The sequence below is a fragment of the Ictidomys tridecemlineatus genome, chromosome 4 (genome assembly GCF_052094955.1).
Source record: "Ictidomys tridecemlineatus isolate mIctTri1 chromosome 4, mIctTri1.hap1, whole genome shotgun sequence".
Lineage (NCBI taxonomy): Eukaryota > Metazoa > Chordata > Mammalia > Rodentia > Sciuridae > Ictidomys > Ictidomys tridecemlineatus.
Window position 1 is genome coordinate 1,581,780 of NC_135480.1, and position 17,503 is coordinate 1,599,282.

The 17,503-nt window shown below is 68.0% G+C and overlaps 1 protein-coding gene across 11 annotated transcripts in view; it reads left to right on the forward strand.

Moving 5' to 3' along the window:
- The window catches only part of Lsp1 (lymphocyte specific protein 1), a 33,883-nt gene that overhangs the window by 10,242 nt on the left and 6,138 nt on the right, over positions 1-17,503 (forward strand). The window contains exons 1-5 of one of the 11 annotated variants that reach the window (XM_005340763.5): positions 356-570; positions 11,444-11,575; positions 13,106-13,255; positions 14,864-15,017; positions 15,268-15,360. In XM_005340763.5, the coding sequence (XP_005340820.1) occupies positions 509-570; positions 11,444-11,575; positions 13,106-13,255; positions 14,864-15,017; positions 15,268-15,360 (591 nt within the window). In that variant the 5' untranslated portion in view covers positions 356-508. Of the gene's footprint in view, positions 1-355; positions 571-3,090; positions 3,301-3,824; positions 5,027-6,051; positions 6,076-6,499; positions 6,610-9,096; positions 9,240-10,568; positions 10,616-11,443; positions 11,576-13,105; positions 13,256-14,863; positions 15,018-15,267; positions 15,361-17,503 lie in introns of those variants that run through there. The other 10 variants (XM_021720522.3, XM_078045340.1, XM_021720519.3 and 7 more) reach the window with 10 other exon arrangements.

Here is a 17,503-nt window from a genome sequence, read left to right on the forward strand (position 1 = left end):
CCCATCAGCGGCCGCCGAGGTCCGGCTGAGCCCCTGCTGCGGGGCTGGGAGGGTTCTCTCTGACATTTTTACTAGTCTGGGAAGGAGGAGGAGGTGGAGGTGGAGGAGACCAGGGGGGCGGAGAAGGGGCTTGGGGGACAAAAGGGAAGCAGCTGTGAAGCCTCCTGAGGAGGAGAGGGGAGCGGGACCCACAGAGGAGGGACCCAGGCACAGTGGACGGGCCTCAGCCGACAGCTGGGAGCCAGCCCAGGACCCCCAGCCCCGGGCCAGAGGGACCAGGACAGGCAGAGAGAGGGACAGGGACAGGGGAGAGAAGGAGGGGCAGGGGGAGCAGAGAGAGGGGAGAGAGGAGAGGAGAGGGAGGAGAGGGAGAAGGAGGGGAGAGGAAGGCCAGGAGGCAGAGCAGCAGCAGGCCGCAGGCGCCAGCACTGGGGACGGGAGCCTTTGAAGCAGGCGGTGGTGTCCCCAGGGCCGGGGTCAGGCCAGGTCGCCTGGCGGCCGGGCCAGCATGAGCCGCTCGGTGCTCCTCAGGAGGAAGTCTAGCACGCGGGGCCTGGAGACGCTCTTGAGGTAGGTCCCTCCTGGCCAGGGCAGGTGCCTGTGCCGTGGCGCCCAGGCTGGGGCCGGTGGCCGGGCCTAGCTCCCCCCGCAGGGCCGGTGCACGTGCCGCCGACGCAGCTCGAGGTCATCTCCTGCCTGGGCCCTGGTGGCCTGTGCACCCTTCGCGGACCTTCCCCTGCCCTCAGGGGGCGGACCGCAGCAGCCTCCAGGCCCCGCGCTGAACTGCGGGCCCGGGGGACGGTCACCCTCACTTGACCCTCACTTGCCGCCACACACTGGCTGACCCTGGCTCTTCAGCCCCACGTGGGAGGCCCATGAGCACCTGGCCTTGGAGCCCTGGCACGGACACCAGGCCGGGGGCAGCGCACAGCCCTCTCTCAGGCTGCGTCTCGTCCTCTGTGAAGTGTGGCCTGGGAGCTGCTGCTCGGAGGGTCGTGGCCAGAGCTGGCGGCAGAGCGCGAGGCCTGCCCGGCCCTGCGGAGCCGGTCAGAGCTGCCACTCTCGGTGGCTAGCTGCTCACTGCCACGCTCTGGGCCGCCTGCGGCGTCCTTCCTCCTTCTCAGGGGTCTTCTGCAGACCCCCTGCAATGCCGGCTCCTCCAGGAAGTCCCTGTGGTCCTCCTGAGGCGGGTGGGGGCTGTCCTCCTCGGCCAGCCAAGCAGATCCGCTCCCTGGCCCCCTTCCCCGCTCACGGGGAGCACCCGGCCTCTGGCACCCGGCCACCCCCTGCCCGCGGGTCCTGGCTCTGGGTGGTGGAGCGGTGGAGCAGAGGCTCAGGTGTGTGGCGGGGGGTGGTGCAGTCCGAGTGGCCTGGGAGCTGGCTGGCTCTTCACACCTGTCCCCAGACGCAGCTCCAGCCTGCCAGGGCCCCGAGGCAGGGCTGCCAGTCTCAGTCCAGACCCCCCCGCCCACCCAGCAGGAATGCAGTGCCCAGGGCCGGCATGTCCCCAGAGAGCTGTGACAGGGGCTTGGAAAGCGCCTGGCATCCATCCCCAGCACCTCTTAATCACCAGGGAAACTGAGGCCACTGCCCCCACACCAGGGCCGGGCTGCTGCCCGCTGACCAAGAGCGTTCAGAGGCCATGGAGCTGGCAGGGTCGGACCCGGCAGGAGACGGTGGGAGGGGCCCCGAGGCCAGGTCCTGTGAGCCGCGGGCAGGGGCAGGGGAGAGGGAACTGTCCCCGGGGAGCTGGGCTCTGGGGGAGCAGGGAGAGCCGGGGACACAGCTTTCAGCAGTGAGGAGTGGGTGTCAGCCCCCCGCCACCCTCGAGGACCCTGCGCCTGTGGAGGGCCAGGGTCACCCCCAGGCACTCACATCTGCTGCCACCCAGGACAGCGAGCCCCCCCACACCTATGGCCAGAGTTCACAGCTGACCGTTTTTACTTCCCCAAGCCCTGGCAGGCAGGCCCTGCCTCGTCCCTGTTAAATGAAAAACCAGGCTCAGAGAGGTTAAGTGATTCACCCAGGGACAGCCAGCAGAGACCAGTAAGCCTGCCTCCCACAAAGACCCTCGTCACCCCAGGTCCTCCCCAGGGACTCCCGAGCTCTCTCACCGGCCGGGGGCAGGCCTTGCCTGTCTTCTCTGGGACAAGATCTCGAGGGCTCTGCTGGGCACGCTGGGCACCAGCCGTGGCCCAGGTGTAAACTGAATTCAGTTTAAGCTCATTAAAAAGGACGCCGTGGGTCAGCGGGAAGATGTGTCCTCCCGACCCACCTGCTCTCCTTGTCTGCGTCAGGGTGTGAGTGGGGCTTGTGGGGCCGGTGGCCACCCAGACTTCGGTCCCCGGCCTCAGCCCACACAAGGCTTCAAGCGGAGAGGGTCGGGTCCCGCTTGGGCAATCTGCCCACACCCCAGCACCCTCCTACCTGGCCCTGGTGGAGTCCCGTCCCTCCCAGGCCCACCCAAGGCCAGGATCGTGTCAGGGTGGTCAGAGACCTGCGGTCCTGGGTCACCCTGGTCCTGCGGCCCTCCGTGGCCAATACCCCTGTCGGGCACCCGGGCTCCCCTGCCCCTGGCTGCCTTCCAGCCTGGGCTCCTGGAGGCATGAGCCCCTCTGTCCCCTGGGTCTGGGGCACATGTCCACCCACAGAGGCTAGGGTCTTCTGCATCCAGGGATCCCCCCAGGGCTCTGGGCACCCTGGTCCGAGGGCCTCTGGGGACCTGTGTGGCCAGTCGTGCAGGGGATAGGGCCGGCAGCCTGCTGGGCTGGCCCCCACCGGGGTGGGGAAGGCAGGCTCCAAACCACAGTGTCCAAAGGGGCGTGGCCGCCGGGCCCATCCAAGGCCGCGATCCCGAGGGTGGGGTAGCCCCCGCCCTGGCAGGGCCCGGCGTCTGGTGGGCGGCACCGGCTCCGGCCGGGTGGTCTGTTGGCCAGAGCCCATCCTGCCCGGAGCCCGGCGGAGCCAGCCACAGGGGGTACAGGGACCAAGTGGCCCAGCCCCTGGGCAGGGTGTCAGGGCCAGAACCCAGAAGGCTGCGATTCCGATTCCGGTCCCAGCCGGCAAATCAGAGCTGGGCAGCCCGGGCAGCGAGCAGCCGGGGCGCCCGGGCCTCTGGGACTCACCTGCCTGCTTTTGGCTGCCGGAGCCCCGGGAGGCCCTGCGGCCCCTGGGACCCTCCGTGGGGTTGGAGGGGCACGGCCCCCAGGGACGTGTGCGGAACTCAGCGGCTCAGCAGAGGATGGTGGCCGGGGCTGACCTCAGAGGCCTTCAGAGGGCAGGTGGGCAGGCAGGCGACAGGTGGGCGCTCCGGGAGTCAGAACCCTCAGTGGCCCTGCAGGGGCAGGCCCAGGGAGAGGGGTCTTCAGGCTGGCCCAGGTGCTCCTGGTTGACCCTGTACAGGGCGCTGGGTGTCCCCCTGCCACCCCAGGGCAGGAGTGTGGCCCTGGGTGGCTGCTGCCTGGGACAGCAGGAAGTCAGGAGGTGGCACCGGGAGGGGGGTGGCGGGAGCCTGGCCTGGGAGCCTGAGGGTCTCCACGGAGGACATGTCCTGCCAGGCCGGAGGGGACCCGGAAGACCCTGGCGGGGGGCAGGGCAGGGGGCCTGCGGAGGAGCAGGCGCAGGGGCAAGCCTCGGCCGCCAGACGAGGGCGCCGGCAGGAGCGCTGGCACCCTGTGACCAGGCAGGGGGGTCCCTCCTCTGTCACCTGCACCTGGCGGACGGGCACTGGGGGCCAGGGGACTGAGCAGGGTGGCGCCGGGTGCAGGGGGTGGTGGGAAAGATGGGAGCGGTCTGGACAGTCAGAGCAAGCCCTCGTGGTGGGGACGGAGGACCAGAGGGAGAGGAGAGGGAGGAGACCGGGGAGGACCAAGGAACCGGAGGAGGGACAAGTGACCGCTGTCCTGGGACGGCCGCCGTGCTGCTGGTCCTCTCCCTGGAGGTGGAGGGAGGCTCTTCCTGCTTGCTGCAGCCTCTGCCGGGCACTGTGCTGGGCCAAGGGGCTCACTGACCCCATGCTCCTACCCCTCTGAGCCTGGACGGCTGCAGGGGTTGCCACGAGGACCCTGGTGTCCCGGGCGGGTCCCACTTTGGCCCTGTACGGCAGCAGTGCTGGTCTGGCCCTCAGCCTTGGCTGGGGCCTTGGGATCTGAAGGCCAGAGTGGACCTCAGCCACTGTGACACCCAGAGGGACGAGGGTCTCCCCAGCCGACTGAGGCTGGCCCTTGGGGTTGGAAAGCAGAGCTTCAGGGTAGCGGAGCAGCTCGCCCAGCACCCCGGGGGCAGGAGGAAGCCGGACGGGGGTGCGCAGGAGAGGGACGGAATGACTGGCCCCCGAGGGGCTCAGCATCCCTCAGGATCTGGCCGAGGGGCCAGGCGGGCACCCAGGCTCCACAGGCAGACCTGGGGACAGCCCGGGGCGAGACGCGGGGAGGCAGGAAGATGGGGTGAACGACGCGGACGCGTTTGGACAGGGCGCACTTGGGCTGCGTCTGTGGGCAGAGCCGCAGCGAGGCCACAGCCGGCCAGGGCGGGAAGAGGAGGCATGGCCGAGCCCAGAGCTGGCCAGCCACCATGGCCTGTCAGGGAGAGTGCCAAGCCTCGCCTGGCGAGCCCTGCGCAGGAGCACTGTCCAGTATGGAGAGGAGACACAGCCCGGACCCGTCCCCGTCCCCCGGAGTCGGCTCTGAGGGACGGTCAGACACTCCCCAGGCGCAGCCGCGTCTCGCCCCTGCAGGGAATGCTGAGCTGGGCACTGAGCCTCTGCGACATGTGGTCAGTGACACCAAGAACAGAGGCCTGGGACGAGCGTGCACAGTGCTGGGAGGGAGGACCGACAGGCGCAGGACCAGTGGGGACCACAGCCACACCAGGATCCAACAGGCCAGGAGGGCGAGGCCTGACCTCTGACCCTAGGTCCTCAGGGGCAGGCCTGACTGAGCAGACACGAGCAGAGACTTAGAAGAGTCACAGTGCTGGGGCGAGGAGGCTGTCAGCATCAAGTTGACCATGGAGCACATCACAAGAGGTAGGGCACCCAGACCAAGGGAGGTGACTGGCTGGTCAGTAGGACATCTAGCTGGGTTCTGGTCCTCACACTGAGGGCAGAGGTGGATGGGCCCTGACCTGATCTCTGAGGAAAATGTGGGATGGGGAGCTGGAGGAGGCATCCTATTTCCAGTCTCATGGGGTCTTTAGGGCAAGACTCTGGGCTCCATGGAACCCAACCCTAGCTCCGGAGAAGGTGCTGGGCCTGACCCCTGAGATCTGAGCTGTCTGCTGGGGCGCGGCTACCTTCCCCACGGGTGTGTGGGCAGAGCTGGGGTCTGCCCAGCGACTTGGGTGCTGTGATGGGGAGACCTGGGCTGCGGCTACCTGACCAGCATTGGCAGCTGGGCTCCCCAGGGAGCAGTGTGGTCCCCAGGGGGTCACCACGTCCACTCCAGGGCTGCAGTTCCAGGCACCTGGCAGGGGCTGCAGGGGCAGTTCTCAAGGGAGGGACTCTTCCCACCTCCAGAGCAGAAGGCAGGGCAGTGGTGGGCAGTGGGGGGCAGGGCAAGGGTGGGCAGCAGGGGGCCGGGCAGTGGTGGGCAGTGGGGGGCCAGGCAGTGGTGGGCAGTGGGGGGCCGGGCAAGGGTGGGCAGCGGGGGGCCGGGCAGTGGTGGGCAGTGGGAGGCCGGGCAGTGGTGGGCAGCGGGGGGCCGGGCAGGCAGCTCCCTCCAGGCAGGGTGGGGGCAAGGGTGGGATTGGGTGGTGGGAGCAGGGTGCAGCAGGTGGGGACCCAGGGGACAGATGCCAGCCGATGACCTCCGTGCTCAGGGTGGGTGGGAAGGGCTCTGGGTGCAGCTGCACCGAGGCCCCAGGCCCTCCTGGATGCCCTCAGCTGCGGCCCTGCGGCTGTCCCCCTGTGCCCGTTGTCCAGTGGCTGCACCCTTCTTGCGGTGGCCTCTCCCCACACAAGCCCCCAGGGCAGGACAACAAGAGGACCCTGCCCCTAGGAGCCTTCCTGCCACGGCCTCCCCACGAACCTCGCAAGAGCGGCCGACTGCAGCCTCGTCTCCTGGCCCCGCCAAGGCTGTAAGCAGGGACAGACACCATGTTTGGGCCCTGACCTCCAGGGAAGAACTGACCACCCTGTGCCCGGGAGGTTGGCAGGTGGAGGTGGGGAGCTGGGCCCTGGGGATGGCAGCCGGCGAGGCGTTGCCGTCCCCATCCCCAGGGCCAGTGGAGACACCCCAAGGCCGGGCTCATCCTCTGGAGGTGACCGGCGGGTGGCCTGCGCGGCAGCTGAGAGCTGACTGTTAGCTGGGGGCCACCAGGGCCAGTGCGCTACGGGAGGCCCGTGGGGCACAGGCAGAGGGGAGGCCAGGGCTGGCTGGAGGGGTCCCCAGTGAGCGGAGCACTCTGCAGAGCCAGGGGGGAGGGAGGTGGGTGGACCTTGGCAGCAGTGGCCCCTCCCTGGGTCAGCCCCTGGTCATGAGCTCCAGGCCGTGGGGCGGGCAGGAGCAGAGCCGCCTTGGCTTTGGGGGTTCTGGCTGGAGGCAGCGGGCTCCCCACCGTGGGGAAAGAGGAGGTGCCGGGTGCCCTGTGGGACCACCAGGCCACCAGGAGGTGGGAGAGGGGCCGGCGCTCAGCAGCAGTGCCCTGCATGTACAGGACCCTCTGTGGCAGGCGTCCAGGGAGGCTCCCAGATACGATCTGCTGCCCAGGCAGGGGGGATGTGGGCAGGGGCCCTGGGAGGCCTCGGCTGGGCCCGGCCTGCTCCTGGGCACCGGACAGCCCAGGGGAAATGCGGCTCAGGGGTCCCCGCTCTCACCCTCCGGGCAGGGCCGTGGTCTCCCTTCTTCTGCAGAGGGCAGCGGAGGCTGGGGAGGGTGAGCTGGGCCTGGGTGCGAGTCAGGGGAACCGGGGCCTGTCCCTGGCCACCTGCCCTGGCTGGGTTCCCTCAGGCACCCGTCCCTGCCACGCCAAGGGCAGCCATGTGCCCGACCGGCAGCTGGCTCTGGTTCTGGTTCTGCCCGGCTGAGCCTCTTCCCTCCCTGCCCGGAAACCTCCATGACTCCCACAGCCCTGAGCCACTCAGCATCTGTGACCTTCCCCCCCCCGGGGTGTCACGGCCCTCCAGAGAGGTCCCCTCCAGGAAGACCCTATTGAAATCACCAGAAGAGCTGGCCACGTGTGTGGCCAGGCTGGGCTCTGCGTGGGCCGTCCTCCTGGCCCGTACGGAGGAGACCGCAGGCTGCCAGGTTGGAGACTGAGTGTCAGGCAGGCTCCTGGTTCTAACTCCTGCCTGGGCCAGGTGCTGGCCACAGTAGGACCAGCAGAGGCCACGCAGTGTCCCGGGTGGCCATGCTGACCAGGGGAGCCCTGAGGGCAATACCTGGGCCAGGAGGGTAGGGGACCCCTGTGCTTCCCAGAAGTTCCCGTCCCCCAGGTCCTGTGGGGCCTCCTGCAGCTGTGCCTGGGTGCTGGCTGTCCCCGGGGGGTCCCCACACTCCCCATGTGCATGCCCAGGCTGGACTCCGTTTCTCCCCAGACCATGCCCCTGGTTCTGCCTCTCCACAGACGGACACCGGGCCAGCTCTGGAGTCCCTGTCCCTGTTCCCCGTGTCCAGCACAGCCCTCCACATTCCTCCTGCCTGGATCCCTCCTCCCTCCCCACCCTGCTGGCCCTTCCCAACACCACTGATGGCACTGGCCACGCCCCATCCAGCCCAGGGGGCAGCCAGGGCCACCGAGGGCCCCCCAGCTCTGCCACCTTCCTGACTTTACCCTCACCCTGGTCCTCTCTCTGGTCCCAGGACCCCTACCCATCTTTCAGACCTAAGTTCAAGGTCACCTCCCTCCCCTAGAGAGTGGGACAGGGTCATGGCCACTCTCCTGGGATGGTGATGGCCAGGCGTCTGGGGGCGGAGGAGCCAGGTTCTGGTACCCTCTCGCAGCCCCAGCGGGGAACACCTGCTGTCCCCATGGCTGGGGCTGTGCTCCTGGCTCGCCCGGCACATCTGCCTCCAGTGGCCTCCCAGGATGAGTGACAGCCAGGCAGAACCACACCCAGGCCAGCTCCCTGGGGACAAGGGGCCTGCTGATGTGGCCCAAGGTGCGGGTGCAGGTTCTGCTCTGCCACTCTGTCCCCAGGCTTCCAGGACAGACCTGACCTCTGCCTGGGGGGCCTTCTTGTGAGTATCCTGGGCAGGGTGCCTGCTGTCCCACTGCCCTCTGGAAGCCAGGGCTCATGCCCCCGTGGTCTGTCCCTTCTCCCCAGGGCTCTGCAGTGGCTCAGGGGGTAAATGTGCATCCTGGTGGACAGTGTAGGAGATCCTGGGGCATCTGGGCTCTTAAAAGGCCACAGAGACTCTGGTGGTCGCAGGGAGCCGGCTCACCTACCCCTGGGGGCCACCAGCCAGCTCCCAGGCCTCCTGGTCACCTCCAGCCTCCTGGTCTCCATTGTCCAGGAGACTTGGAGTCCGGAGGGTATGGGGAGCCTGGAGGAGAAGTTGTTCCTGGACATTCTTGCTTTGGTCCCATCCCCCAGCTGAACGGTCACGTTCTCCCCAGGATGGGGACAAAGCCTGCCTGATCTTCAGGCTGGGCTGATGGGGCAGTCACATGAGTAGCCTGCAGGGGGCAGAATTGGGACGGGTACCGAGTCTTGCCGCCCCTGCAGGAACTATCCAGAGGGGGCTGGTGGGGGTGGGCAGCTGGGAGTGTCCAGCCCGGGAGGGGCATTTTTGGCGTCTCAGTGGGGACTGGGAGACAGGACTGGGGTAGTGTGGAGGGAGTAAAAAGGGATGGGTGTCCTGAGCTGGGGGCTGCAGATGGTGGTCATGGTCCCAGGGAAGCTCTGAGCTCAGGGAGCCCTGCTGAAAGTGGGGAGAGGGTCTGGGGTCTGTGCGAGTCGGTGCACGTGGACAGGGCTGAGCCCCGGGCTGAGCCGGGCTGTGCTGGCGTGGGGAACAGGGCCCCCCGGCCTGTCAGGCTGAGCCCTGGGCCCCGGAGCCAGAGCAGACGCAGGAAATGGCTGATTGCATTCAGCTCAGGAACACCAAATCCCTCGCAGCTGCGCTTGACGGGGCCTGGCCCCGGGTGGGGCGGCCAGAGTCCTGACAGCTCTGCAGAGCGTGCCAAGGGTCTGGGCCGCGGGCCGGGGGCGCCTTTCCCAGGCCAGAGGCCCCCACCCCACCCCAGGAGAGCGGCCCCTCTCAGTTCCCAGAACGGAGCCCAGCTGTGGAAGAGCAGGGGTGAGGTCATGGGGAGGGGGCCGCATGACTCACATCCTGGGGCAGGCGGGAAGGGAGGAGGCAGGGAAAGGGGCCCAGAGGCCTCCTTGTCCTTGGCTGCTGGGTCAGGAGTGGGGGCTGGTGGGACTTCTCCCTGCACCTTCCCTGTCCCCCAAGCCCCTGTCCAAGGAGGGCTAAGTGGGGGTGCCCCTCGGAGGAGCCACCATGTTCCCAGAAAACACACCTTGGCCTCCCCCTAGGCCCTGCTGACTGTTGTCTGGGTGATGTGCAGGAAAACAGTCAATAGTGAGGTGAGGGCACCCCAGAAGGAGCCTGGGAGGGGGCAGGACCTGCCGTTCCCAGGCCCTGCTGCTACGTCCTGTGTGTACAGGCTCGGGGACGTCCATGTGTGTGCCAGGGTCGTGTGGGGTGCCCACTGGGCACAGGAGAGCCAGTGTGTGCACGTCCACCCTGCTGGGTGGGAGCTGGGAGCAGCTTCATGTGCTCACGTGGCTCTGCCCGTGGGCCCCGTGGGGCCCTGTGGCCTTGGGTCGGTACCCCGGGGGTTTGCACCCCTGTCTTTGTGCTTTTGGAGGTTCTTGGCTTGATGGAGGGGTCTGAGGAGCAAGACTGAGCCTGGTCCCACTCAGAGAGCACAAGGGAGCAGGGCCAGCCCCAAGAGGAAGCTGAGGCTCTGCCTGGGGACCAAGGCCCACATGCCCACTTGGGCACAAGCGTCCTGTCCACACACGCTCCAGAACCTCCCTCCACGTGCGTGTGCAGACTTCAAGGCACACCCGGCCTGTGCCCACAGAGACCCAGAGGTGGGAGCAGCTCACCCTGCATGGGCTTTCCCAGGGGCTGCCCGGGCAAGGCAGGGACACCCCTACCTGCCCACTCTGGCTGTCCACTGGGAGACGGCTGGTGTGCATGGGTGCTAGCAGGAACCCCAAGAGCAAGGAGCCCCCCCTCCCTGGCCGGCAGAGGCCGCAGAGCAGGAGGCTGGCCTCTCTGCGGGTGATGGGAGCCAGGTGTGGGGAGCTGAGGGCTGCAGTTGGAGGCCCTGTGAAGATGAGGCAGGCAGCTGGCCGAGGGAGGTGCAGTCCCATGTGGCTGGGGGGGCCGTGCTGGAGCCTGAGGAGAGGCCTGGCTTTCGTCTGACAGGCTTAGGGGAGACCTGGGGAGATTAGATCATGTGCTGGCAGGGCTGCCTGGCCAGGGGACGGAGGCCCAGAGGGGAGCGGGCTGTGGGGTCATGCGGCGGACACCGGCCGGGAAGGACTGAGACCCCGGCAGAGAGATGCAGGCCTGTACCAGCTCTGGCCTGGGCTCCTTCCCTGGTGGAGGGGGCAGTGAGCCCTGTAGATGCAGAGACCCTGGAGGCCCCCCAGCTCCAGGTGAGCTGGGGGTCGGCTGGGATGGCTGAGCTGTGGTGCCTGCTGGACAGCAGTGGCTAGAGAGCTATGGGCCAGGGCTCCAGATCCCCAGGCCAGCCTTGTGCCTTCCTCTGTTTGTTCCCAACCCTGCTGTGAGGGACTCTTCTGAGAAGCCTGGGGTCAGGGCACTCTGAGGGCAGCTGACCAGCCCAGAGACTGGGGCTTCCACCTTGAACCAGCCCAGAGACTCCACAGAGGACTCTGAGCTGAGGGTGGGGTGCCCGTCAGGGATCCCAGCTGTGGACTGGACACATGCTCAGTGGACGTGTGAAGGGGCTGAGGCTGGACAGGACCACATGCTGGGATGCTGACGCAGGCCTCCTACTGTGACTTGGTGCCAGGGCCACCTCGTCCTGACACTCGGTGCTGAGCAGGAAGGCCTGCCCAAGTCAGGTGGGGTGAGGGTGGCTGGCTGGCTGGCCACCTGGTGTGCTGCTGTCCAAGGTGTGTGACCACAAGTGGCCATGGCCATGACCCCCAGCCATCTCTTCCCAAGCCCTGGTGCTCTAGGTCCTGGTCCAGTTGGGCCTAGGGAGGCAGGCAAGTAGGAAGGGACACCTGGACATTGCAGCCCCTCCATCCCCAGGAGAGCAGTACATGGGTGCCCAGATGCATGGGGCCCAGGGCCTCCACCTGGACCAGAGGCAACTTCCTGGCTTGGTGCATGGCCTCTATTTTAAAGATGGGAAAACTGAGGCTGAGAGAACTGGTCCAGGGCTGTCCACCGCTCTTACCAGGTGACACCTTGTCTCCGCCATGGCATGACTGTCCCTCTGTGTATCCCTTCAGGCTCACCACTCAGTGGAGTGTGGAGGATGAAGAGGAAGTGGCCCGGGAGCAGCGCCGGCGGGAGCGGGAGAGGATGAAGCAGGACCAGGATGAGGGTGGCCCAGACCCAGACCAGTCGGAGCAGGAGGCTCTGTAAGCCCCCTGGCCCTTGAGCCCTGGGTGCTGTGGCCCAGGGCCTGGGTGCAGGGTCAGGCCCTGGGCTTTGAGGTCCCAGGGTAGGACGACTTAGAGCAAGGCAGTGCTCTTAGGGCAAGGGTGGTCAGCAGCCTTGGATGACCCCATCTGCCAGATGCCTGCCTGGCCAGAGGGTGCGCAGAGCCACGAAAGGCCGCCCCTCCCAGCCAGGCTCCTGGGGTCTGACTCAGGCTCTGGACACTCTGCCTGGTCCCAGCCCTCGCTTGGACCGGTGCTGACCCCAGCCCCGGCCCTGGCCCCCGAGCCCCCCGCCCAAGTTCCCGCTGCCGGTGACTCACAGAGGCCACGTCCAAGTTGGCGGCCACAGGCCTGCTCGTTTCCTCCCCGGGCCCAGGAGGCCTCCGCGGCTGGGCTGGGCTGTTTCTCCAATAATGCTCCCCTTCCTCCTGGCCCTGTTCTGTTCCATTTTCTCCGAGTCAGCAGCTTAGGGCGGGGTGGGGTGCTGCAGCGGTCATGGTCCCTCGGCCAGGTCTCTCAGTCACCCTGAAGCCTGAGAATCCCTTCTAGCCCCCAGCCCCTGCTTCTGCAGAGCTCCCCTTGTTATACTGGAGAGTCTGTGAGGACAGCTCAGGGCAGGGAGGCACAGTCCTGCTCCAGGGGAGCCCTAGGCCCATGGGGGAGGCCCAGCCCTGCTCCAGGGGAGACCTAGGCCCATGGGGGAGGCCCAGCCCTGTTCCAGGGGAGACCTAGGCCCATGGGGGAGGCCCAGCCCTGTTCCAGGGGAGCCCTAGGCCCATGGGGGAGGCCCAGCCCTGCTCCAGGAGAGACCTAGGCCCATAGGGAGGCCCAGCCCTGCTCCAGGGGAGACCTAGGCCCATGGGGAGGCCCAGCCCTGTTCCAGGGGAGCCCTAGGCCCATGGGGGAGGCCCAGCCCTGTTCTGGGGGAGCCCTAGGCCCATGGGGGAGGCCCAGCCCTGCTCCAGGGGAGCCCTAGGCCCATGGGGAGGCCCAGCCCTGCTCCAGGGGAGCCCTAGGCCCATGGGGGAGGCCCAGCCCTGTTCCAGGGGAGCTCTAGGCCCATGGGGGAGGCCCAGCCCTGCTCCAGGGGAGCTCTAGGCCCATGGGGAGGCCCAGCCCTGCTCCAGGGGAGCCCTAGGCCCATGGGGGAGGCCCAGCCCTGCTCCAGGGGAGACCTAGGCCCATGGGGAGGCCCAGCCCTGCTCCAGGGCAGCCCTAGGCCCATGGGGGAGGCCCAGCCCTGTTCCAGGGGAGACCTAGGCCCATGGGGGAGGCCCAGCCCTGCTCCAGGGGAGCTCTAGGCCCATGGGGGAGGCCCAGCCCTGCTGGGGGACCTCAGATGGATAGTGGGGGAAGTGTTGCCCTAAAGGGTTCTGACCATGGGGAGCAGAGCCTAGCCATGGGCCAGCTCTGAGGCAGATGGGTCTCCCTCTCTTGGGGCCCAGGGTGGGCTGGAGGAGGCCGGGGAAGGGGAGCAGGGGCACATCTAACACCTCTACTTCCCTGCAGCCTCGGAGGGAAGCCCTCGGAGGCCCCTGAACTAGATGAGGACGAGGGTTTTGGTGACTGGTCCCAGAAGTCAGAGCAGCAGCGACAGCAGCACTGGGTTGAGGAGGGGGCCTTGGATGCTGGAGAAGGTCCAGAGGGCAAGCAGGACAGGCAAGTGGGGCGGAGGCTGCACCTACCCAGCGCCTCTGACTGCGTTCCCAGCCCGCTCCCCAGTGCTCATGGCTGTGAGGGAGGAAGGAGGAAGGGAGCGAGACAGCAGGGCGGCGGGGAGGGGGCTGCAGGCGGGCGGTGAGGAAATTTCATTCCTGGGCTCCCCAGGGCCCCTGGGCCCCATCCAGACCAGCTGCGGCGGGGGTGGGCGGTGGGAGTGGGGGGCTGGGGGCGGCCACATCAGCGCACAGCTGCAGCCCACTTACGTAATGCTAGCTCTGCAGCCCCGGCCGCCACCCCCTCCCTGGGGGCTGGCTGATCTCCATTCCCACGGAGGGGAGCAGGTATTTCCAGATGTGTGCCTGCGAGTCAGCCTGGGGAGGGGGGACACACTTTCCAGATGTTTGGACGTGTGTGCCTCTGAATTAGGGCGGTTGGGGCCCAAAGCAACCCTGGGCCCACGGATGGGGTCTGTTCCCAGACCCTCACCTGGCCCTCCCCCAGCTCCGGGTCTGAGCTGCTCTGAGTAACCAGGAGCTGTTTGCAGGAAGACCCCCAGCCCTAGCCCATCAGGCCTGGGCATGGTAGGCCTCCAACCCTGCTCAGAATTCTGCCCCCAGCTTGGGGCCAGGGCCTCAAGTAGCCAGAGCCTGTGGCCGTGCTGCCCACGCTCCCTGATCCAGAGCCCGCCCGCGGCCCCTCTGAGGCCCCCAGGCAGCCAGAGTGCTGGTTCAGCCCTCCCCCGTGTCATTGCTGCCCCCTTTCACCTACAGCCAGGCTCCCACACCTGAGGTCCCCTGCCTGCCCACTCCTCAGCCTCCCTGCAGGGCCTTTGTCTTCCCTGCACACTCTGGGTCTCTCACAGGGAGCGGCCGCCAACGGGCTGGCTTCCTCCTGCCCCCGCCCAACAGCAGGGGGCGCTTTTGCTCTTCTGGAGGATCTCTGGGCCCCTGCAGCCTCCACCCCACCCACACCTGCCTAACCACAAGGACAGTGAGCTGCTGAATGGCCTCTCTGTGTGGCTGCCCTGGCTCCGACCCCGGCCCACCTTGGGCGGCTGGGTCTGGGCCTTGGCTGGCAGGTACACCAAGGGGCCTGAAATCATGGAAAACCCAGGAATTTACCATCTTCTTCTCCAGGTTCAGTCCCGCCCAGACGCAGAGCCACCCCTGTTGCCCGCAGGCCCGCGTCTCCCTGTGTCAGGCAGTCCCCTCCTCGCCTCGCCCACCACCTGACCCAGGCCCCCCAAACTTCCCCCGACCCCTCCCTCCCTCCCCTGGACGTCCTGCTCTGCGAGCCACTTGCCCACACACGGAGTGGGGCAGGAGCAGGCAGGAGGTTGTGGACAGACAGGCTGGCCTCAGAGGGGCCTGTAGGGAGGGGTCCACCCAGCGCCTGGGTGGCCCTGCACAGCCTGGACCGGGCAGTGGCTGCTCTTCTGGAAGGGACCTCGGGCCTCAGCACAGGTCTAGGAAGTGGGGCTGGCTCTGGGGTCACCTGGTTGGACTGCCGTCGTTTATAGATGGGGAAACTGAGAGGAGGAATGGGACAGGACCCTAGCCAAGCTGCTGGGTGGCCCTCAGTCGGTTTTGCCTGTCCGACCCACAGGTCCTGCCAGCAAACCTGTGGAAATGACATCAGTGATGGGCTGCGGCAAGCCAGTGTCCACCTGGAACAGCTAGGTTTGAGCCAAGAGGGGTCTGGCCCAGAGGAGCCTGTCCAGGGCCACCAGGAGGTGGCAGAGGCTGGGGAGGCAGAGGAGGTGAGGGCTACTGCAAGGGTCCCAGCACACTCCCACCCCTACCACACCCCGTGGGTCCCGTGATCAGTTCAGCTCCCCCTGCCCCAGACTGTAGCTTCCCAGGCCCACAGCGTGTCCACTCCCCAGGACACTGCTCTGCTGTTAAGAATTCCAGAGACAGCCCCTGAGGCCCAGCCAGGGGAAAGCGCTGGCTTCAGCAGGGCCCGGCTGCAGGAGGGGTCACCTGGTTGTCTGGGCTTTCTATCCACAGCACCAGAGATGTCAGCAGCCCAAGACCCCCAGCCCCTTGGGCTTGGAGGGGAACACCAGACCAAGCTCACCTCCCCTGAGCCCTACCACCAAAGTACGTCAACCTCAGGCTCCGGCCCATGTCCTGTGCGTCCACTAGGCTCCTGCCCCGTGTCCTCTGCCCCCCCCAGTCTCCTGCCCCGTGTCCTCTGCCCCCCCAGGTTCCTGCCCCATGTCCTCTGCACCCCAGTCTCCTGCCCCGTGTCCTCTGCCCCCCCAGTCTCCTGACCCATGTCCTCTGCCCCCCAGGATCCTACCCTGTGTCCTCTGCTCCCCCAGGCTCCTGACCCATGTCCTCTGCCCCCCCAGGCTCCTGACCCGTGTCCTCTGCTCCCCCAGGCTCCTGCCCCATGTCCTCTGCCTCCCCAGCTCCTGACCCGTGTCCTCTGCCCCCCAGGATCCTGCCCTGTGTCCTCTGCTCCCCCAGGCTCCTGCCCCATGTCCTCTGCCCCCCAGGATCCTGCCCATGTCCTCTGCCCCCATGGCTCCTGCCCCATGTCCTCTGCTCCCCCAGCTCCTGACCCGTGTCCTCTGCCCCCCAGGCTCCTGACCCATGTCCTCTGCTCCCCCAGGCTCCTGCCCCGTGTCCTCTGCCCCCCCAGGCTCCTGACCCATGTCCTCTGCCCCCCAGACTCCTGCCCCGTGTCCTCTGCCCCCCCAGGCTCCTGCCCCGTGTCCTCTGCCTCCCCAGCTCCTGCCCCGTGTCCTCTGCCCCCCCAGGCTCCTGACCCATGTCCTCTGCCCCCCAGGCTCCTGCCCCGTGTCCTCTGACCCCCCAGCTCCTGCCCCGTGTCCTCTGCCCCCCCCCAGTCTCCTGCCCCGTGTCCTCTGCTCCCCCAGGCTCCTGACCCATGTCCTCTGCTCCCCCAGGCTCCTGCCCATGTCCTCTGCTCCCCCAGGCTCCTGCCCCATGTCCTCTGCTCCCCCAGGCTCCTGGCCCATGTCCTCTGTCCCCCCAGGCTCCTGGCCCATGTCCTCTGCCCCCCCCCAGCTCCTGCCCTGTGTCCTCTGCACCCCCAGCTCCTGCCCTGTGTCCTCTGCCTCCCCAGGCTCCTGCCCTGTGTCCTCTGGCCCCCCAGGCTCCTGCCCATGTCCTCTGTCCCCTCAGCTCCTGCCCCACGTCCTCTGCTCCCCCAGGCTCCTGCCCCGTGTCCTCTGCCTCCCCAGCTCCTGCCCCATGTCCTCTGCCCCCCCAGCTCCTGCCCCGTGTCCTTTGCCCCTCCAACTCCTGCCCCGTGTCCTCTGCACCCCCAGCTCCTGCCCCATGTCCTCTGCCCCCCCAGCTCCTGACCCATGTCCTCTGCACCCCCAGCTCCTGCCCCATGTCCTCTGCCCCCCCAGCTCCTGCCCCCTGTCCTCTGCCCCCACCAACTCCTGCCCCATGTCCTCTGCTCCCCCAGCTCCTGCCCCGTGTCCTCTGCCCCCACCAACTCCTGCCCCCTGTCCTCTGCCCCCACCAACTCCTGCCCCGTGTCCTCTGCCTCCCCAGCTCCTGCCCCATGTCCTCTGCCCCCCCAGCTCCTGACCCATGTCCTCTGCACCCCCAGCTCCTGCCCCATGTCCTCTGCCTCCCCAGCTCCTGCCCCATGTCCTCTGCCTCCCCAGCTCCTGCCCCGTGTCCTCTGCCCCCCCCAGGCTCCTGCCCCGTGTCCTCTGCCCCCCCCAGCTCCTGCCCCGTGTCCTCTGCCCCCCAGGCTCCTGCCCCGTGTCCTCTGCCTCCCCAGCTCCTGCCCCGTGTCCTCTGCCCCCCCAGCTCCTGCCCCGTGTCCTCTGTCCCCCAGGCTCCTGCCCCGTGTCCTCTGCCCCCCCAGCTCCTGCCCCGTGTCCTCTGCCCCCCCCCAGTCTCCTGCCCCGTGTCCTCTGCCTCCCCAGCTCCTGCCCCATGTCCTCTGCCCCCCCGGCTCCTGCCCCGTGTCCTCTGTCCCCCCAGCTCCTGCCCCGTGTCCTCTGCCCCCCAGGCTCCTGCCCCGTGTCCTCTGCCTCCCCAGCTCCTGCCCCGTGTCCTCTGCCCCCCCAGCTCCTGCCCCGTGTCCTCTGCCCCCCAGCTCCTGCCCCGTGTCCTCTCCTCCCCCAGCTCCTGCCCCATGTCCTCTGCCCCCCAGCTCCTGCCCCATGTCCTCTGCCCCCCAGCTCCTGCCCCATGTCTTCTGCCCCCCCAGGCTCCTGCCCCGTGTCCTCTGTCCCCCCAGGCTCCTGCC